We start from the raw sequence: 22,094 nt of genomic DNA on the forward strand, positions 1-22,094 counted from the left end.
GGATATCCCTAACCTCGATCTTGGTATATATCCAGTCTGATGACCACGTTCATTCAGTGCCAGAATGCAAAGCAGTTCAGATTGTTGTGGAGGAAGCTGGGTATTAAACACATAACGAAATGCACGGGCAGCAGAACGTAAGGCCACAAAGTGTCCTGATACCTCTGTGCAGCCCCTTAAACTGCTTGGAGCATGGACATTAATTTGGGTTAATTCGGGCCTGTTGGCTGAGAGATGTAAACTGTCCTGATGTGATATGCATGTGTACATATTTCTGAATTGCCAAGTATGTGTCACACAAATGCTGCATCTGGCCTTCCTTGACAGCATTTGGGAGTACTTTTAAAACTGCTGAGTCAAGTGGCTTGTTGAGAAAGACCCTCGCAGAACACAGGGGGCAGATTGTATGCCAGTTAGCAAGTTAGACCTCATCACTGGGAAAAAAAAAAACATGTAAAAGGACAGTGGGAGTAAAGACTTTTTGTCTTTGCCTACCAAAGTTAAAATAGACTAGATGATAAGCTTGTACAAACATCTGGTGTAGCTGAAAAAAGGAAGGATAGATTAGCATGAATGAAAGAGTTGATAATAACCTCTTGATAGTAGCCTTGTGTGGAAAGATGCCATGTTGGCTAACCAACACTTGTTAAGGAATGTATGGGAAAGACTCCATTCACCAAAGTGCTGAGTGTATGAAGCCCTGTTAAGAATAAATATAGTGCTTAAGTATTCTGCTGAAGGGGAAGGTTTGGCTTGTCGAGGTGTAGGATTATAGCACAAGGCTCCTAGAACATAATTTATGGAGGGCGTATAAAGCAATGGATATGTTTTGTTTGTCTGTCTATGTTCTTGCTTGGTTGGGTTTTTCTCATAGATGAAATAAAATTCCAGCCCTTCAAGCTTGGCTGTTAGATACGGCTGTGTCTATTTAGAGGTCTGGCTAGGTTTCAAGTTAGGGTGGAAGTGTGAGAAGTGAGATGTGTTAAAGAGCTGAGGTGTCCACCAGATTGTCATTGAGCAGTCTTTCCCTCATTCAAGTTTTAGGCGGTGGTCCTTGTCAAGAGGATGGAAAGCAGCTACTGACATGATAGTAACAGCCCATATATAGAGACTCTTGCAGCAATGGTAGAAAAAATATGTCAGTGGGGAAATAAAAGAGAGACTGCAAATTCTGCTCTCTTTTTATGAATATGTTGTCTTGAACTCACAAGTCTGGAGAAATTCCACTGAGTGCAGAAAAGTTAGAGAAGGTACATGTTAAGACAAAGCCTTGGACCCTCTAGGATTTAGTTATTTGTTCTGCCTATTGAGATGGAAAGTCACCTACTGTAAAATCATTTGTCCTGGCCATAAGGTCAGTATTTCCCTAAATTATGTGTGAGTAGAAATTAGTATTTCTGTGTCACCTTTAAAGCTGGTTAGATAATGTGGACTGTGTGGTATATTGACTACTAAAGTGCGGGGACCCATTAAAGCCTACTAAACTTCCAGCTGCCGTTGTTACAGGCATGACCCCTGGGCAAAGGAAAAATTGTAGAGCTTTTGAATTTTATAGACCTGACTCTTAATCCTCAGAACCAGTTGTACTTAGTGAAGGATGATTTAGAAATTTCCTTTGTGCTCGCAGGCATCTGGAAAGAGCTTAGGTACTAGGATAGATCAAGGAATAGGAAGACCAACATGGAGAAATTCTCAGATATACGTTGAATGGAATCTTTATAGCCTGCAATGATCAGTATGCTTTAGCCTTAGGTTGGTCCCCAGGATCAATTTTGGTGAAATCTCTTTGGGGAAAAGCAGCGAGCCAAGAGATCTCCTTTTCATTGTGGCAATTAAAGGTAGTACCTTATTTGAGCCTGGCTGGATTAGATCAACCTGAGAGACCTTTGAGCATCACCAGCTACTAAACAGTGTTTCTCCTGTTTGAAAGAATTGGCTTATTAAAATTGGCTAGTGTTCTTTCTGATATAGCTAGACACGTAAGCATTTGTTCATGTCCCATTGCCTTCAAAGAGATGTGTGAAGAATGTTCTGTAATAGGCCTGACTGGATAATCTCTGCTGTTCAAAAATGTAAGTTTAGAACTGGTTTGAATTTTGCAAAATAAGGTAGACCCCAATATGCATATGGTAGAGCGACATTCAGACATCACTTCTTTCCAAACCTGAGGTTTACAGTTCTGCCACTTCTTTTACTGGTTTTCCTCTATATAGTCAATCCTTTAACTATCCCAAGAAAAAAAACCCAAGAAGTAGTAAGACTGTAATGTCCAAGATTTTCTTCAATTGCTGTATTTGTTTTGGTCATGTGAACTCAGTTTTTAGTGCAGTATGAATGGTTATCCCTGGGTTCTGTTGAAACCAAAGAAAAGAAAAGGCAGAACACAATTTTGCCGATTCACAGTTTGGGAAACCTGAATGCCTTGTGCTTTATTATTGTTTTGATCTGGTTTGCCCCATTTCATAAATCCTACACCATTTGATGAGGAATAATATGGATCTACTTGAATCATTCTCTTCTGTGTCTGTGAGCTATATTACAGTCTATATTAGAAAAAGTGGGGGTTAACCAAAGAGAGAAATTGATCCTTTCTTGTAAGGTTCTGTGCAAGTTCAGCTCTTTCAAATTCAGTGACTTCTGAGGATATTTCAGCATTTAATAGTCCCAAGTCGGAAATAGTTGTAAGTATCAAAGCTGTAGGTTTCATACCATTCTCACAATAGTGTGTCTTTTTGTGTTTCAACCCAACTATAGGATATTACCAGCTTGCTTCATACCATCTATGAGGTAGTTGATGCATCAGTAAACCATTCTCCTAGTTCCAGCAAAACTCTGCGAGTGAAACTTACTGTGGCACCAGATGGCAGCCAGAAGAAAAAGAGTATCTTGTTAAATCATGCTGGTAAGGATGTGCAATCAGCCATTGGAAAAAATACGAAAAACTTCAAGAATCCTTTAAAAATCCATCTTTGTATTTTGTTAACACAAATAAATATGTACTTAGAGGCAAATAATTATGTGGGTATTTTAAACCCCATGAACCTGTTTTAAGATCTTGGGTGCAAAATTGTCTACTCTCCTTTCAGTGTCTCTTAAGCAAATTAGGGTTCCCTCTCCTGATTGATTGTTGCTTCTTGGCAGCAGCAATAACCCATATGTTGTGTAATTGTCTTTGTGTACTGCAAGGCAGATTTAAGGTCTTTTCAACTTGTACCACTTTAACTCTGCTGATATTACAGCACTCAGTTTGTGTGGAAACAGGTGTAGTGGTGTAAAATGTTTTTTGCAAGCACACAGCTATCACTGCTGCTGGATAAGAATAAACAATTAAGCATAAGTAACTTTTATGAATCTATGCATAAAAATTGCACGTTTTTCTGTACTGGCAGAGTCTGCCATTATAAAATAGCTTATACTCTGATGGCTCATTCATCTTATTCACTCTAATAATAGTTGTATCAGCATAATTACTTCAGTAGATAAAGTAGTACTAAATTAAAATACTTAAAACTATTTAAAGTAATACTTCAGTAGAAAATGTGGGCACCTTATCCAAAAGGAGAGCCTTGTTACCTCAGTTTTAATACATACATCCACTCAGTCAAGCGCAGACATAAGCAAATTTGCACTGCTGGGGAGCTATGTGATGCATTAGTACAGCACCGAGCTCCAAACTACCGAGCCCTCCTGAGGGACAAGTGTATCGGCGTGAATGTGGCTTCATTTAACTTGCCACATGGCTTGCAGCCTAACCCTGACTAATGTCCTACAGTCAAGGTTATGTCTGCCTAAAATCTGTCTTGCGGACAAAAGCAGCTTTGAGAAGGTTACACGAAATGATACATTACATCTTGATCTACCGACAAGAAGAAATGTATTTGCAATGTAGCATATTAGTTATGCTGATCAGCAAGGACGGTAATGTGAGAATAATGTATTTTCTCTTGTTGGCAGATTTGCAGAGTGCCAGGCATAGAACTGAAAGCAAAGCTAATGAAGAAGTAAGAAGCTCTGAGAAGAAGCAGCGGGCTTCTCTCAGGTAAGAGGAAGGAACCCTGTCTCCTGACAGGCACTGGGTACCTCTGAGAAAAGCTCAACCACTGATTTCTTGCTTGCTTCCTTGCTTTATTTTTTAAAAAATATGTTAAAACAGAGGAATTACAGGATTTTTCACTGTGAAACCGTCAGCAGGTTTCATGGGTGGATACTTCGTGCATTAAAGCAAAAAAACAAAAAAGCAAATCTGTAGCACCCATTACTCAAATTTTCTTCTTCTGTTGGCTCTTTGGAGGACATGCAGTGTCTTTTTAGATGCCATCTGCAAATACTGTACCTACTAGTGGAGTTTATCGCACAGCCTTTTGGCTAAAAGTGTCCTAAAACCTTTTCATCTTCACAGGAGGCCAGCTCCTGCCTTTCTCTGTCCTCCTTCCAGCCCATCTTTTTCACTGGTCAACTCCGTTAGCTCCAAGTTATATTAATTTGATCTTGTTTACCAGGTCATAGCCAGACCTGCTTCTCCTTACCACCTTTCCTCCTAAAGGAAGCAGCTTTGAGCTGGCACTGGGTACAGTACCTAGCAGAAGGAGGGAAGAAGGGAGCTCGCAGCAGAGCAGCAGACAATCAGCTTTACAGCAAGTGGTCTACGTTGGCTATGTCCCGCAGAGTAAGCGACAAGCAAGAACTTCCAGCACACTGCCTGAGCCATGCTCCCTTCTGTTGAGGTAGTTCTGGCTTATAGCAACTGTGGGGTGACTCAACTCTACTTACAAAGTGTGTTTGTACATTTGGTAGAAGTAAATTCACCTCTTTCTTACCTCACAGTGACTTAGCAGAGTGGCTATCTCTGCTGACACCCACCTGCCAGAAACCATGCTTCCCCACTGCCACATCAGCTTTAGGTCAACTTCTCCTTTACAGAATTAGTTATTAAGTAGTATCCATGTAGGAATTAGCCTGCTTGCTTAGAACCAGTATATTTAATGTAATCTTGCAGGAAAATTTGGATAATTTATCTTTTTTTTTCCATAAGTTTCAGGATACATTTCACCACTTTGAAAAAATACCTGTCTGTTGTCTTTCAGTGGAATCCAACCTGCGTGACTCGGAGTGCATCCATTTCCAATACAGCACAAACACAGTGGTTTCTTTTATGAAGAGCTGCAGGTATACTTGCAGCCATCTACAGATTAGATAAGAAAAGGTTTTTAGTTCTTCCCTAACAGAATGTAGAATATTGTTTTGGATGCTAGTCCAGAACAGGCCTTTTTCCTCTGAAAATGTGTAATCATGTGTATCTACCCTGTTATCATGAGTTCTACCTACCTGATAGATACTACCTGCACTGAACTTCAGAGTATGTGATAATCATTTGCAATGTATTTTTCAAGTATTAAATTTTTTTACAGCTAAGAAAAATGTTAATCTCTCGGTCACATGTAGGTGTGCTATTCCTTTTCTGAATTTGGTATTTTAATGGATAGAAAAACAAATCAAAAGCAGGTAATTTTGATGCATTTTAATGTAGATTAGTTGCTCCAAACAGGTCATCTTGGTGTATAGGTTTGATTTGTTTTAGGATTTTATGTTTCATGCTAAGGCAGAGGGAAGCGTTTGCTGAAATGCTACAGTAAGAACATTGACTCATTAGTTGCATTTGTTTCTTCAGCTGCAAATTTAAAAAAAATAAAAATCCATTTTTGGCTTTCCTTGGATTTAGGGATATTTGTCCAAATACATGTATTTAGTTTATCAAATTTATCAGGAGAAGAAGCATTCAGTTTTATTAAAAATGACAACAAAACTGTGCCTCCCTTTTTTGGATAGAGTAAAAATGCTAGTGAGTTATCCCAGTGAGTGAATCCCAGTACAATCAAATTTCAGATTAAAAAAAGACTTAAAATGACTTAATTTTCTGTTAGCAACTCTGTACAAAATCTTTTGTGAACTAAAGAACACTCCATGTGAACTAAAGAATACTCCGTTGTTTTGCTTGCTGGCCTAGATGTGGTGTTCAGATTCCCTCTGCCCATTAGCAAAGGTTTGCCCTGTGTGAATTTAATGGACTGCTTGTGTTTGATAATCTATTGAAAAATCCCCTTTCAGTTTGAAGTCCCCCTCCCAACCACCTTAAAGTCCTGGTTTTGCAAATGTAGTGGTTTTATGAACAGCAGCCATTTCTACTGAAATCCACAGTTATAGAGGCATCAAATGTTGGGGTAGAATCTTGGCTCTGCTGCATTTGTCCTTCTCATCCTTTTTGTTAGAGGCTTCCTAGATAGGACAAACCTGTATCTTGAGCTGAGCAGATCAGCATCAGACAACTGTCAGCACGTAACAGTTTTTGTTGCATCTTATTAAATATGGACAGGACAAATAATGTTCTGTTCACACTGTGTATGTTGCAGGGCTGTTTGTGCACTCTGACCAAATTGCTAACCCTCTGGAAAGCTCCCTGAGGCTCATCAGTATCTCACAATATTAATGCAGAGGTTTCCCCTTTGAAAGCAGCAATGAGGACTTGTGAGAAGTGCACACATTTCACAAATTCAGTCACTTAGGAATTCTAGGCAAGATGTGATTAATATTCAAAATAAAATGGATAGAAATGTTTTTATCTCGAAGGTGGGAGATAGATGGATTAGATTTTTCATCTGATGGAAGCTACAGGCAGGAGTTTTCACCTGTAGGGCTAATACAAGTATCAAGATCAAGTAACTAGATTCATAGCTAGCTTGCCTGGCATGTGTGGTACAAAATGGATGGTGAAAGAGCACTGGCAGGCAACTTTGTGGATTGGGTATCTTCATGCCATTCTAGTTTATATTTAGTTTAGTGCAACAGGGAAAATATGATGCACACCAGCCTCTAAAACATCTTCCTTTTACCCACAGATACACATTCTCGTTCTCTCTTTCTTTCCTGATTAAGTGATTTCTCCCTGACTGGCTTAAACTCTACATTATTAGTGAGCATTGCTTTCAGGAAATGTCCTTGCATTTTTCCTGCTCTATTCCCTTTACCTACTATATTGCTGTGTGGTTATTACGATCAGGATGACACTCCAGCATGGGAATTTTAGAAAGGGCTTTCATACACTCCACAAACCCTTAAGCAGATGCCTTTTTTTATTAAAAACAAAACCAAACCAAAAAACAGTAACAACACTGTATATTTTTACACCCTGTGCTTGATGCATGGTTGATGCATGCCTGTGTCTTCCCATGTGTATGCAGGAGAGCATTGTGGGGCTGGATGCCAGACGCTTCAGTTCTCTCTGACAGTAGAGCACATCTCTCATCAGTATATAATTGCTTCACTGTGTATATTTACATGAATATTGTTGAACATCATCTTGCATGTAAGAAAGCTATTAGAATGCAGGGCTGTGGCAGTACTGGCGTAGTTTTTCTTCACTGTCTTGATGAGAGATGGAATTTATTAGAGTAACAAAAAACAGGTTCCCTGTTAACTTAGGTTTCAACACACAGTGCTGTATACAGTGTTGCTTAATTGTGTTGGATCAAACCCAATGATCCAATGATTTTTTTCTGGGTTAACTATGCATTGTTTTCAGCACATCTGTGCAAGTCCCAATGGTTTCCATAGGCAATTCATGCCCGGCAACTTAGTTAGCCAGGTTCTAGCCCCAGAGATCTTTTATGTTGACCTGCTAAAGTGTAACAACCTGTAAAGGTGCGTCTGAGGCAGGAAAGGTACTGAGTTGGCTATGTATCCAAAAAAAAAAAGAATATCTGGACATTCCCTCTTTTTTGACAGTACCCCATGTCACTTCGGGAGTTCAAAGTTGACTCGGAATCTTTAAAGCTTACCTGCTTTCCAGGCAGACTCTCCTCCATTCAGGAGACTCTACCTCTATCAAAGTAGAGCAAAAATGATCTTCCAGGTAGGTCAAGTCTTGCGACTTTTATCAGAGAAACTGTAGACCTGTGTCTGACAGAGATACGGGGGACTCGGTTCTGTAATGTCCCTGAACAGTACTACCCTAAACCAGGAAAGCAGTTTGTGCCAAAGCTCAATGGGATCAGCAGCCTCTGGAAACCTGGAAGTAGACTAAAAGTGGGGTACTGGGCACCATACAGTACAGAGCGCATATTTAGCAACTGTTGTAGGGTACAAGGCCGAATTCTGGTCTTAGATTGACACCAGTGCAATTGCACAGAGAAAGAGCAAAGCCTATCCTGTGGTCTTGGAGACTGAACTATCTGAATGACAGGCAGTGACTTAATCAACAAACAATCCTGTTTGTTATATTGAAAATATTGTTGATAACTGCAGACATCCATTTAAATTGCTGAATTAAATTGTTTGGCATTATGGGCTACAATACTGTAAACCTCTGCCTGATTTTTTTCTGCCTCATAAATGAATGGTATTTCAGATATTCATTCTCAGGAAATAGTTCTGCTATAAATAGAATTGCAAAGCTGAGCAGGAAAAGGAATCGAGATTCTGAAGCCAGTGGCTGATCTGACCTTATTAATTGTGTTGTGGAAAGCAGCGGTTATCTCTGGGTGTCCTACCAACACCTTCTCTTCTCAGGCTCTCTCTAGTTACTACACCTGTGCTGTTGCCTGTCTTTCTGAAGCAGATACACATGAATGTTTATCCGACACGAGGCTTACCCCAGTGCTTCCTGACAGTGGTGGGAACAGTCATGAATCAAACAGCAGGTTTTCTTTGGCATGTCCAATTTGGAGAATCAGTTGAATGGTTTGGCCCTAAGGCAGAATGTAATAAACCTTAGGAGCATTTTTATTTGTTTTTGCATGTGTGATGCAATTTGAAAGCCTCCTTTGCTTTGCAACATCGGGGTCGATTTATATGAGGGGAAAGAACAGTCAGTTCAGGCCTCTCGACTTAGCAAATCCGGTCATCCAGAATTTCAAGAGTTTGTTGTTTCTTTGTGAGCAACTCCTGTCACTTCAAAGGGGCCATTAGTTGTTGGTTTGCAGATGGTGATAACAACTTTAAAGAAGTTCTGCTGAATTGTAATTTTGCTTCCTGCTGACAGATATCACCAGAGTGAGAACAATCCAGAGCAAAGTGGGTGCTATCGTCATTGTGTTGATGAGAACATTGAAAGGAGAAACCACTATTTGGATCTTGCAGGAATAGAAAACTACACATCAAAGTTTGGGCCAGGTAATTTGGTAATTTATGGTGCAACCTTTTCGTCTTTTCTTCCTTCAGTTGCATGTTCCACATCAGGGGCAGTGAATTGTGAACCTGTGTGATTTGTCTGTAGTGACTGACTGGAAGGAATAGGACTGTGTGAATACTGCAAGATAATTACTGGTGAAGGTGGTATCACAACAGAGTGGCTAATGTACTGCAAGCCTGCTTTGAAGTACTTGTTTGTGTAGCTAAACTTGGAGGTGAGCCTAGGAGAACAATCTTTACATCTAAATTATTAAGTTTAGTCTACGGGTGAGGCGAGGACTGATTTTTGGATGTTGGAGCTCGTTCCCAAGATGATACCAGCACATATTTTGTACTCACTACTGACCCCAAAATAGGAGAATGTGGGTTCATACCTGGAATTTTGGCTTCTGTCCCCAGATTAAAGGGATTTGGATTTCCTCCCTTTCCCTGTGTTCTGCCAAGATTTTACTATTCCACTCACAGTTATTTTGGTGAATTTCAGATAGATGATGACCAAGAGAAGGTAATGTAAAGACTTTTATAAACACATACACACACACACACACACATTCACTCTTATATAGATATGTGCGTATATTTGTGTGTGTATTATTTACTAGTCAGAATTATTAAATGTAATTAAACTAGACAGCTATAATTGCATTCACTTCCTTAGGAAAAATTCACTCTACCGATAATGCTATCCCTGCCAACTGCATGCTACTAAGTAAAACTTTGAAATACTAGATGACTAAACTCAGCTTGTTATTTCCTAGGATCTCCTCCAGCAGCTCAAAAACATGACCCACCAAGCAAAGTTGTGAATCAGACTAGATCCCGTTCTCATGAACCTGAAACCTTCCATGCTCACCATAGGAAATCTCAAGTAGTGGATCCAAGCCACATCAATCTGGCTGAAAGTTCATATGCCAAGATTGCCGAAATCCAGCAGAGGCTCCGGAACCAGGACTCAAACAAGCACTTTGTGAGGTCTCCCAAGGCCCAGGGCAAAAATGTTGCCCCTGTGCATCCTGGAAGGGCGGTTAGAAATAAACCTTTTCAAGGGGTGCCCATGCCAATGGCTTCCCCAAGTGCACGAGTGGGCCAGAATCTTCCTTACCTCCCCTTGCAATCTCAACAGGTTCACAAGAAGCATAAGCAGAGGGCAAAGGAGAATCACCAAATGTGCAAAACCTTCCAGTCTCCAGGGACAGTTGTGGAAAAGGAACATGTGAGAGACCTGCCAACAGTCATTTTATATGAAGGCCAAGTTGGACAAATGATACAAAGACATGAACACCACCACCACCATGAGCACCACCACCACTACCATCACTTCTACCAGACATAGAAGAGATCCCACCAACATCCTCCAAGAATCATCCCATATGAAGGAAATGCGTTCTTGTGATACCAGAACTAAGGCATTACTATGATTAATATTATTGTTACTCCATTAATATTCATCTAGCATATATTTTAGAAGTTACATGGAACTCTTGAAACTTACCCTATTTATAAGTTGTGGAAATGCATAGCTTACTTAAACACTTTGTGGATTTTTTTTTTTTTAAAAGTGGCTTGTAAAACAGCAAACAGCCATAGCTTTTTGAGCTGTGATTTAATACAGGTCGTCAACGCACTTCTTTACAAGTACTACTTCCATTGTAGTAGGAAAGATACTTCAAACATTATTGCAGACATCTAGCTTACCACTCTGCTGTATGTCGGCTGATCGCACACAAGCCTTTTATCAGGGGAGCAATGTTCGAAGGGTTGGACTCCAGAGATACTCAGAATAATGGAAAATACAAACAGCTGCTACCTCTAGTATTATTCAGATTTTATTTTCTTTTTATTGATTGTAATGTTCTACAGGGGGGGGGATTTTAATATACTGCATTCATGTAGCCTGTTTGTGTTCACATCCTTTCAAATTATCTTAATAATTACAAGGAAATATTAGCTATACTTGTCAACAGAGCTACATTTGTACGACTTACACATTATTTTCTTGGCGATTCTTCACTGACACAAGTACAGTCTGTTATATACTGGGTAATATTTAAATATACTTCTTTTATTTTTGGTTTTTCTCTTGCTTACTCTCCATTCTGTTTGGGGTAGCCATTTGAAAAGAGGAGGATGTGAAATGGGGTTTTCAAAAGCATCACTAGACTTTAGTGCTTGGGCCATAAGTATCATTCATGGGGGTTTGAGAAGGAGAGGGGTTGTTTGGGGGTTTTGTTTTGTTTAAATCCACAGTTCTTTGTTTTGAGAAAGAATTGAGGAAAATATACTTTCTCACTTTAAATGTTGGCAAATATATATAAAATATAAATATAAATATATATATATAAATATGCACACTCTCAGGTACATTTTGTTGTGTTTTAGAAATCTGTGGTTTGAATATTAACATTATAATTTTTTTTTCCACAACAGTGACTTTTTAGAAACATATGCCATGGCATTTTCTTAGGTGTCTCCAATTTAAATTTCCCCAGCACCTACCAATTTGCGATTCTCCCATTTTAGAGTCAATTCAACATGTAAAAAAATATCGTTCACAATCATTCTGGCCTCTTCTACTTTTTCCATATCAAAGGGCTTCCATTCCATGAAGGAGAATGAGACCATACTCACAAGACCTTACTGGCTGCTGAGAAATTTGAAGGTCAAAAGCAAATTGGAAGAGTGAAAAAAAGGGCCAGTACACTCAAGTTTTACTTTCTGTGGGGCCCAGATGTATAATACATTCAGTTGGGTTTTGTACAGATCACCATTTTGCAGGTAGAAAGTGACTGAAAACCACCTCTGTTGCTTTTGGAACATTAAAGTAGAAAACTCCTCACATAAAACCATAATTGTTCTATAAACATACTTGCTTTTGGTTTTAATTATTTTAAATGTTGTGGTATTTTGTCTGTAGTATATATTGTAAAATGTAACTATCCCACATTGTTATAAGCCCTTTATGATTAGGGTATTTTTTTTCTCACTAGAGATTTGATCAGTCCAAAATGGGGTATTACGTTACTGCTGACCAGTTTTAGAGGGATGTTGTCCTTTCTAAGAACATGGAGACATCAACTTTTAAAGAAAAGTGGAAAGCCTTGCCTTCTTGTGGAATTGGAATAGAATCACTGCTTCATGGTAATTAGGTCCATCTCTTGTCTCCCTGGATCAGCAGTTGTTTAGACTTACTGTCCTCTTTAAAAAATCTGGTTTATTTTATTTTATTTTTTTTAGCTGTCAACAGCGTGTTCTGTTAAATCTAACAAAATGTTTTTAAAATGTGTTTGATCTGTGTGACAACTATACTGTTCTGTTTATTTTTAAAATTCCTAAAGTCCAAAAATATTTATATGCAGAATTTTCTGTATTGAAAATATGAAAAGGCCACAAATTTGGTTAGTTACCACTGAGTTGTTCTAGTCTAAGCCTTTTTTGCTGCTTGTGTATCATTCTTTTTCAATGTATATATAATTATGGACTGCAAAGAAAAAAGGCATTTATATGTCTAGTAGAAGGAATAAGCTTATTTATATTATAGTGTTAACAAAGTCTGATGTATTCAAGTGACTTATGTTATCCCGCATGCAAACACACAAGTGTACATTCCATCGAAGAAGGGATGCCATGCTATTTGTTTTGAAGATGTAATTAAAGCTGTTCTCTTTTCAGCAGAGCATATGCCAGAAAGACTGGGAGGTGGGAATTGTTTCTTAGTCATTTTTTTTAATGCAGCTTGTTGCTGAAAACCAGAAAACGTTCTGGAAAACTAGAGTGCTTTCAGAACTGTGGGTTTTTCTAAGAAAGGGCAGCAAATGGGCATAAATGCTCTTTCACCCAAAGATATTTTGCTGGAGAAGAGAACAGCACCGATAACAAAATCCCATCTGACTGAAAAGTGTGCAGTATTAGCTGTGCCAAGTGAACTCTGAAATGTAACACAGCTGACCATTGGTTACAGTCTTGCATTGATTTGTTTTGGCTTATTATATTTGGAGATTCAAAAGACAAATTCTACTTTGCTCAGATTCTGTGAAATACAAATAAATTTTAATAACGTGGCATCCCCATACTAAAACTTTACACCAGCCATGTATGAACATACAGTATCTAAATACTGTGTTGCAGTTGTGTTACGTGCATTAAGTGTGAATAACATGTAGCACAGTTTCTTTTCTCAGAACCTTAAATTTCCATATCTTTTAAAAATGTTTGCTTTTCAGTATTTTGTATAGTAAATATAGATGGTTTTGACTAAATGCTTTATTTATTTAACAGCAAAAACTGTGCCAAGAGAACCCCCTGTTAATTAAAGTTTTACTAGTTCAGAGAGTATATTTCCTTCTTCTTGTTGCGGATTTCAGGGGCTTATTGCAATTGCTGTCAGTGCTTGCAGATCCCACTGATGAAAGAGCTTGCATTAACATTTTTGGGAACAGGATCGGGCCATAAGGTATGGACTGGGTATGCTTTCGTTTTATATTTAAACTATCAAGTTTCAAAGTTAAATTTCTTATCCCTTACTGTTAGACCTGTGTTGAGTAACTGATTTTTCAACTTGTTACTAATTCTGAAAACCTTTGGAAGTGTGTGTATATATATATATAAAAAAAATATATATATATATAAAAAATTTTAAGTTGCTCAAAACTGTGGCTGAATCAAAACTTAAAATAGATTAGTTTCTGGTTAAACAAAACATTTCATTTCCAAGAAAAAAAATTTCAGAGTTGAGTATATTATTACTATTTAAAAGTAAAATGGAGTGGCATGACGTCATTTCAAATGAAAACTCCAGCCTTTTCACTTACTTTTTCTGTTTTTACAGAAAGCAATTCAGCAAAACTAAGCCGATGCCAAAATTTGCACTATTTGCTGAAAAAATTTCAACTGAAAAATTTTGCTTACCTCTACCAGCTGCAATTTTTGGGAAGCCAGGTTTTTGAAAAGAAGGATTGCTAAGCTCTTCTCACAACTTCATAACCACCTAATACAAAGTAAACTAAGCTAAGGATAGTGAAGTAAAATCTCTGTCCCGGTGAAATCACTGGCAAGACTGCCAGATTCCCGCTGGCTTCAGGGTGCCTATAATTTCACTCCAGGAATGTGGGTTTGAAGTCTACATAATGTGCAGACAGTGATTTCAGTATTTATTTTTTATGCATCTTACTGCTGATGGTTTTGTAGTAGCTAATATTAAATGGAAGTTTTACTGTGAGAGATCAAGCCAGTAAATTAATTAAGATTAGCAGCAAATACTGTGCTTTATACTCATGTCATTGGAGGACCTCAAGGCACTTCCAAATGTCTTTGAAACATCCACACGTCATTTAGTCACTGTTAGAAATTAAGACCCAATTCTGCCCCTGGATGATGAAGTACAGGTTCACCTGGCATATTGGCAGACCAGCCCCTTAAGGCCATACCAAATTAAAAAGCCACATATATATTCTAGTCATCATGAGCACAGAACAGCAAAGTATAGCTGGAGAAGTACCTTAAAGGTGTATATGTGTGTGTGTGTTTATATATATGTGTGTGTGCACGTACACATATATATATATATATATATACGTGTCCTCTGGCAGAAGTTAGTGAATGGCACAAGATGGATTCTGACAGGTGATCTTTTATAAAGGGATAAGTACTCTGTATGCTCAACAGTCTACAAGTTGCCACATAAATACACAGATACGATGGATGCTTACTGTTCTCCATATGTCATTATGTACCTCAATTATTGAATGACAGATTTCATTTGTATTCCAATTAACAGGAAAGTTAGACCCCTCGGGGCCTAGATTATACTGAGAAAAATTCATCATGCTAGAAAATTTGCAAAAACACTCACCATAATTTTGCCTGGAGTACAGGCAAGAACGTTCATGTTTGGAAATGAGTCAACTAATCAAGTCTCACCTTTAATTACCTTGATGCAATTCATCAAGATCTGAAAATATGTTTTCAAACATGACTTATTCATGGTTTTGCTGGGAACCAAGTCATATTCAGCATCCTGTTAGTTGTCAGACTTCTTTTTTTTTAAATGTACCAAGCAGAAACATGTTTGAAAATCCATGAAATAAAAATTGAACTTAATGTGTTTTCTAAGTAGCTTCTGGAAGAAGATTTCTTTTCTAATGAACTTAGCAGCAAAACCAGCCTCAATTTATCACATAATGATTTATTTTCTTTGCATATTTGACAGCTGTTCAGTTGATTTTATTTGGAAGGGGCTGTTTTGGGATTTTTTTGGCTTGTGTACATTTAAAGTGTGCTCAAAATGGGCTAAAAGGAACCGATGTAGAAAAGCAAATAACTTTATACTGAAATTATTCAGTAGACATTGAACTGCATCTTGTTTGAAGTTTGGATTATAGTTATTAAATAATGAGGTTTTCAATGATGTTTTAATTTACTTTTATATTTCTATATAATTCTAGATAATTTGATCCTACTGAGCTAAAATGATAGAAATCATATGGATGAGGTCTTCTAATTTCTTTTTTTTTAAATAGCAGGACTTAAGGACTATTCAGGTGGATTACTGTGAGGGTTAGAGCTGTGAAGAAAGACTGGCAAGGGAAGGATGGAAAGATTTGAGAAGTGTAGGGATAGCACAGAACTGTCTGACAGAGGGGCAGGGGCAGACAGACAAGAGGCAGGAAAATACTGTGTGGAGAAGCTATATTCATATTACTTTTTTGAATCTCTTATGGTACATTTATTGCTCACAGAACAGCAACAGTAGTTCATAGAATGGTTTTCACTGGGAAAGCTTGGAGGACTTTCTAGAAGAGGTCAATCTCCAGTGTGCAGCAGGAGGCTTAAGGAAGGAAAGCTGTAGACAATCACCACTAGGGCTGTGGCAGAATAAGAAATGTTGCCCCGGTTTCCCGAGTCCCTGTCCAAGCTGAGGGAAACTTTTCAGAAGCGGAGGTATTTCTACAGATGTTTTCAATATTCTTTAGAACATGTTTTGAATAGTAGCATCAGTTCTTTTTCTATTTGGTTACAAACACAAGTTTGAAGCCCAAAGCTTCGATATCTGTCCTGATTTTTCTAAACACTAAGCACTAACTATGCCTTGGAAACCTACTGACACAAAGTATAATCTTTGTATCACAAGAAATGGCAGACTGGACCTATCGGTTGTCTCGTCAGCCTAGTATTTCGGGGTCTGAGAGTAGGAAGTTCCAGAAGTCTTGTTCCAGAAGAATGTTGAAGACATAATGTTAAGGGGCTTCATAAATTTGGCAATGGGTGAACATTAACATCATCAGGCATACTGGTAATTATGCGCACTGTGCTTTCTGGTTTTTATGACATGCTTATGAAGTGGGGTTTGTGTCTTCCTTTGAGTGCCTAGTCCATATAGACAAAGCAGCCTGTAATTGCTACCACCTAAGAGATGTACGGTTTTGGTGAGCCTGTACTTCGTGGATGAAGATATGTGGTTCAGATCCTTCTGGTGCTGAGCGCTTATTCTTGCACTTAAACCTTCCCATTCTGTTCTACTCACGAGATATAGCGTGTGGAGGCTTTGTGAATTTTCTAATAAAACACCTAACAAACTGGGCCAAATTTGTCTTCAGCTTCACAAATGGAAGCCAGAAGAGCCCCACGCATGTCTTAGAATTCGGACCTTCAAATGCAGTTTGCTATATGAGTCATTTTTTCTTGTACTAATTTCAGATATTTGATAAGCTCTTTTTATGGTTTACAAGTTTAAAAAATAAAACTTTGTAGATTAAAACGTTGGTTTGGAGGTTGTATTTTGTCTGTTCTCACTGGAGTTCTGTGAATGGTCTTTTTCTGTGGGCTTTAGCGTAAACCTACGAAGTGACTTTGGAGTGGGTGTTTATAGTTCTTCACTTGCTTGTTCACAGGATAAGACTGTTGATAGATGAATAAAGTGCCACTTGAGGTTGTTAACAACCAGGACTGGTAACTCTAGTTCAACTAAGATAAACAGTGAAATGCTATGGCAATTAGCATTAAGGTCTCACTTGGCCAGTGCTGATTATTAAAGTCGTAGATATGGTGCTTTATAGATACCCAGGGCCATGGGCTCCGGAGCTATTTATTCCATCCTTGCTCTGAGTGCTGTATGGACTCCTGTGCAGTGTGTGCCCAGGGCATCCTTGCATACTCAACGTGCCATTAGGAAGCAGGAGTATGAAAACTGTAATGTTTCAGTCCGAAGCAATTAACCCTCTCACCCTGCAAGGACTGGAGGGGAGGAAAAGCTCAATTAGAGAGACTCGGAGTTTCCAGTAAGTGCAGAAGTATGAAGGGAAGCAAAAAGCAGCACTGTGGGCCTCACATTCCTCCTGTCTCTTTACAGCCTTCTCAGGGAATATTTTTTACTTTTGATGTCTATAATCACAACTGCTTGCCATTTCAGTATGCCATCTGTTAAGGCCATAGCCCTCAATGGCTCTGCACATGTGACTTCCATGGGTTTCAATGGAAACTTTGTGCAGCTTTACTGAATTGGCAGATGTAAACAGAGGTACTTCAATTCACACTCGCTTGGAATCAAGGCCCTGGGGCACTCATAGCTTGCACTGATCAGGGACAGGTTTTTGTAAGAATTTTCCTGGTCTAATGAATGGATGCTAAAATAAATTAATTTAAAGATTATAATCTTGACAGCTTAGGAGTCTGAAATATGGAGTCATTTTAGCTAGTGACTTTGAATTAAAGGAGTAAATCATAGTGTTTTCAGGAGCGGGGTAAGACTTTCATACCTTACTCTGCTAAAAACATCATCACTGTAACCCCTTTCCTTATAATTGAATCATAAATTCAGCATTCACAGGATACTATGTGTCTGCTGATGTTTCTAACAATAGTTAATAAAGTTTATTTTACTTAGAGCCTTTGTTCATATGAATACTGCTTTTATTGCCCACAAATGTAAAGGAAATCCTCTGAACAGCAGACCTCACCATGAGCATCCTGCGTGCCCTGTTACACATGTCCCCAAGGATGTGCAGAATGGAGTCACTCCAAAGAAATGGTCAGAAATTTCTGCTTCCAGGCACACAAGAGGTACATTCACTATGTCTGTAACCCTGACAGAGAAAATTGAGGAGCCAAAGTGATTCTGAGGCAAGTAACTGTTCCTTTTCCTCAAGAGGGGCAGCAACGTCTCATACTGCCTAATCACTCCCCTCAATGCCAGTACACTGGGTTTCTGCAGATGCTCTGGGACACAGAACAGGCAGGTGCTCGTACTCAGGAAGGCCTTAGATTCCAAAATGCTCTTCCATCCCTTTAGTCAGTGATAGGAAACGTTTGGAAAGATGTCACTGTGAAAAGAACTTGAACAAGACAATTTTTTGCTGTTGACTCTCTGCTGTGCCCTTTCATGGGTTTAAAATCCACTTATCTGAAAGTGTGCAGTTACATTTTGTCCTTTTTCATCATTTAAATGCATCTTCTTGATCTGAAGAAATAAAAGCAATTTAAAAAATTAGAGATTTTGTTTTCATATGTGCTGCCAAGTCTGATACTGCAAAGTAACTGCTGAATTGGCACAAGCAGTTTGAGAGCGCCAGCAGATTTAGGAAGGGAGAAGATAAACCTTCTTTGCCAAAGGAGAAAAGAAACGATATTGACTTAAATGTGGGAAATTTAAAAGGGGCCATATGTTCTCACTTTGTGCTTTGTTTCTAATAGATAGACAGAAATCTTTGAAGTGTGGATTGGCACAGTAGGGTGCATGCTTCTGTAGAGAAAAGATGCTAAATGGGGAGGATGTGAGGGGGCACATGAAACTCTATTAGCCATGCAACAGCAAAGAGAGAAAGGCAAATCCAATGATAATGTACATCTGTTTCAGGGAATTTATAAGCTTTGAACATTTTTTATGTGCAGATAAGTGGATCCTTTTCTTACCATAACTTAGAACTTCAAAGCAGATTGTGTGGATAATGCAAATTGCTGAAATATGAGATTTTCCTACAAAGAGGTTTCCAAAAAAGAAAAAAAAAAAGAATTAAGGCTAATTGATGCCACAGTCTTTTATGTACAGTGTAAAAACTCTACAAAAATTGATTTTTATGAACTAAGAAATTGATGAAAAAATATTGAAGTCTGCTGTTTGCATTCAGGGACTGTAGTTTGAGGTTCTGTGAATTAATTTGTCTCCGATATCACTACAGCAATATTGTAACATAAATTAAGATATGTAGCCGTGCTGTAATTGTATCAAAGTCTGCCATGTCGTAGGAATGTGAAACTCATGAGTGTGGCGTGATATGGAGCACCTGATGTTAACATCACTGTCAAGGTAGTGAAGCAGGAATTCCTAGGATATGAGAAAAAATGATTACAAGAGACAAACTAATGGGAGGGGAGGCAGGGAATGAAGGATACTGATATGGTAAATCCTGGGAGTTGATGAATGTGTAACTTCTTAACTGCTCAGAAAAATTAGTTGCTCTCTGAACTGGGGGGTTACGGCTGGGCTTGGGGATGCCGGCTGTGTTCCAGCTGGGAGATATGAATGTCCCAGCTGAAACTGCAAGGCTATGATTATCATATGCAAGAAATTACATAAGTGAAGGGATTTTGAAGACTCTCATTTATTGCATGTACTGCAGAGGTGCACTCCCTTCCCGTCTTGGCAGCCTCAGACTATAAAGCCAGCTTTGTATTTCTCCCTGCACTGTAGCTGCTGGGCATAGGGGTGCTAAGGCTCATCTTGATGCTAAACACATAGGTATCCAGAAGTGGGAGCTCACATCTCATTGCTGAGTCTTTCCTCAAGTTTGGCTTCAACTGCCAGCTTGGCATCTTCAGTAGATGTTTCTTTCCTGCACTTCAGTCTGAACAGACCATCACGACTCAGTACTGGATTTTTTTAATTCCTAAATCCTTGCACAATCTTGGTCACTGTCTGCCATGGCGGGAGATCTTCTGGGGAAAGTGCCAGGCCTTGATACCCTGAAATAACCTATATCCTTTAATATTTTGCGATGTGTTTTCATGTCCAGGGCTCGTTCCTTTGCCCCAAACCCGCCTCAGCTGAGGTGGCCCTCGTGGGCCTCCAGGCACCTTTCTGGAATGTTCCACGAGGGCCACCTCAGCTGAGGCAGGAAGTGGCAGTTGCTGCCACCACAGCCCCCTGGCAGCACCAGCTCTGCCCCCTCACCTCATGCTGGCAGTGACTCGAAATACCTCCCCCTCACCCTGACAGGTATGATTGCCCTCAAAAAGGGTAGATTTTTTTTTTTCAGCATTTTGGCTTTGGAGGGTGGCCCTGTGATGGGATGAGCACTGTGAGGCTGCAGGATCCATCCCTGTGTGGCGGTGTTTCCCTAACCACAATTAAACCAAACTCCCATGAGGTAATGAAACAATTTACCTCATGATATGTGCCAAAACTTACTGGTTTAAGCAATCAGCAACGGTCCTGCCTTTAGACACCTTTACAAGGTGCTGTTTGGGTTAATTAATCAGGCAAGAGGCTAGCCTCCAGCAGCAATGGCACCCCCCGCCATCCTCCCTGGGGCCAATGGAGGCCCTCTCCCAGCACTGCTCCATCTCTCTGGGCTTGCAGTTCATCGGTAAGCCGAGGCTGCACGGTCAGAGGGTTAAACTTGAGGCAATCTCGCCTCGTCTATTTACAATTGTACCCCAACAGCAGGGAAAGGGCAGTAGGCAGCGATGTTGAAAAGAACAGCTGTATGCCTTCAGACTAAAGATAGAAACATGAAGCATGTGGACTAATTAAGTTCCCAAGTGGCAGTGTACAAAGTGTACAGACCAAACAGAACAGTGCCTTCTGCTTGTTTTGATCAACTCTGTTTCTATCACTTTGATGAAAATAACCACTTGATTTGTCACTCACTGTGGCTGCCAGGGGATGCCTCACACCCCGTGCGCTCAGACGGTCTCACTCTGTCGATGCCGCCCTCATGGCAAGTGGTGCAGCCTGGACACGGAGCCATTTCATAACCAGGGAGTGACTGCGGCTTCTGTTGTCTGCAAGTGGGACCAGTTGGCAGCACTGAGCATCAACAAAAAAAAGCATGAACAATGTTCAAAACTTTTTGATTTACTTTCCTGCATTTTTTTTTCCAGCCAGCTATAATATTAGACACTTTCACCCTAAATAGGGTGAGGTGGGCATGCTCTGACCAGCTCAGCACAACAGTATGGACTTTAGTTTTTTATTTTTCCTTCTCTGATGTCTTTCAGTCATTTCTTTTTTCCTTCAGGGGGCCCCAGCTTGGTTAGGTCAGTCAGCTTGCTTCCTAACCGGTTTGTAGCTCTGGTAACTTTTGATGTAGACTGCATATGAGCCAGAATGCCCTTTTTTTCAGAGTTCTGAGTAGAAAATTACCTTAAGGATAAACATTGAGAAAAAAATTAATCTGAAAATCATCTTCCACGTGGAAAAGGAATTTGCGATATTTCAAAGTCTCTTATGCTCCAATAGGAGGCAGAAGGGACACTTTGGGGCAGTAATCCCATGAACCGCTCTAGCAAGTTCAAGAGAGAAATGCTTGGCTCAACTGTAGTTCTGCAGCAGGTTATAAATTGTAAAGCTGAAGGGCTGTGACAGGTTTGAATTCTCTGCTTGTAACGATGCTCAGATAGAGACTGAAAGATGAAAATGCTCAGTGTGAAGAGATGCTCTTTCTTTCTTCGAAGTGTAATAGTCAGCTCTAAGTTTGCATCACTAAGCTGCTTCAATTAGAAGCATAGGGCTGACTTCAAATTTTCTTTTATTCCAGTACAGCTTCCAGTGAACTCTGGAATTTAAACTTAAGTCTATTTTAGTTCCAGACTTAATCTCTCAACTGAAACCTTGAGTTTTCAGAAGGTAGTATCATCAATGGCTATTTCATTCCTGATCAGCAGTAATTAAGTTATGATGAGATACACACAGACACTTT

At 39.4% G+C, this 22,094-nt stretch overlaps 1 protein-coding gene across 2 annotated transcripts in view; it reads left to right on the forward strand.

The window, feature by feature from the left end:
- NKD1 (NKD inhibitor of Wnt signaling pathway 1) overlaps positions 1–11,258 on the forward strand; it is a 112,278-nt gene extending 101,020 nt beyond the window's left edge. For both annotated transcript variants that reach the window (XM_076349281.1, XM_076349283.1), the window contains 4 exons: positions 2,755–2,902; positions 3,955–4,039; positions 9,035–9,165; positions 9,942–11,258. In XM_076349281.1, coding sequence (XP_076205396.1) covers positions 2,755–2,902; positions 3,955–4,039; positions 9,035–9,165; positions 9,942–10,516 — 939 coding nt within the window. In that variant the 3' untranslated portion in view covers positions 10,517–11,258. The remainder of the gene's footprint in view (positions 1–2,754; positions 2,903–3,954; positions 4,040–9,034; positions 9,166–9,941) is intronic.
- The last annotated feature ends 10,836 nt before the right edge of the window (positions 11,259–22,094 follow it).

The sequence above is a fragment of the Aptenodytes patagonicus genome, chromosome 11 (genome assembly GCF_965638725.1).
Source record: "Aptenodytes patagonicus chromosome 11, bAptPat1.pri.cur, whole genome shotgun sequence".
Taxonomy (NCBI): Eukaryota; Metazoa; Chordata; class Aves; order Sphenisciformes; family Spheniscidae; genus Aptenodytes; species Aptenodytes patagonicus.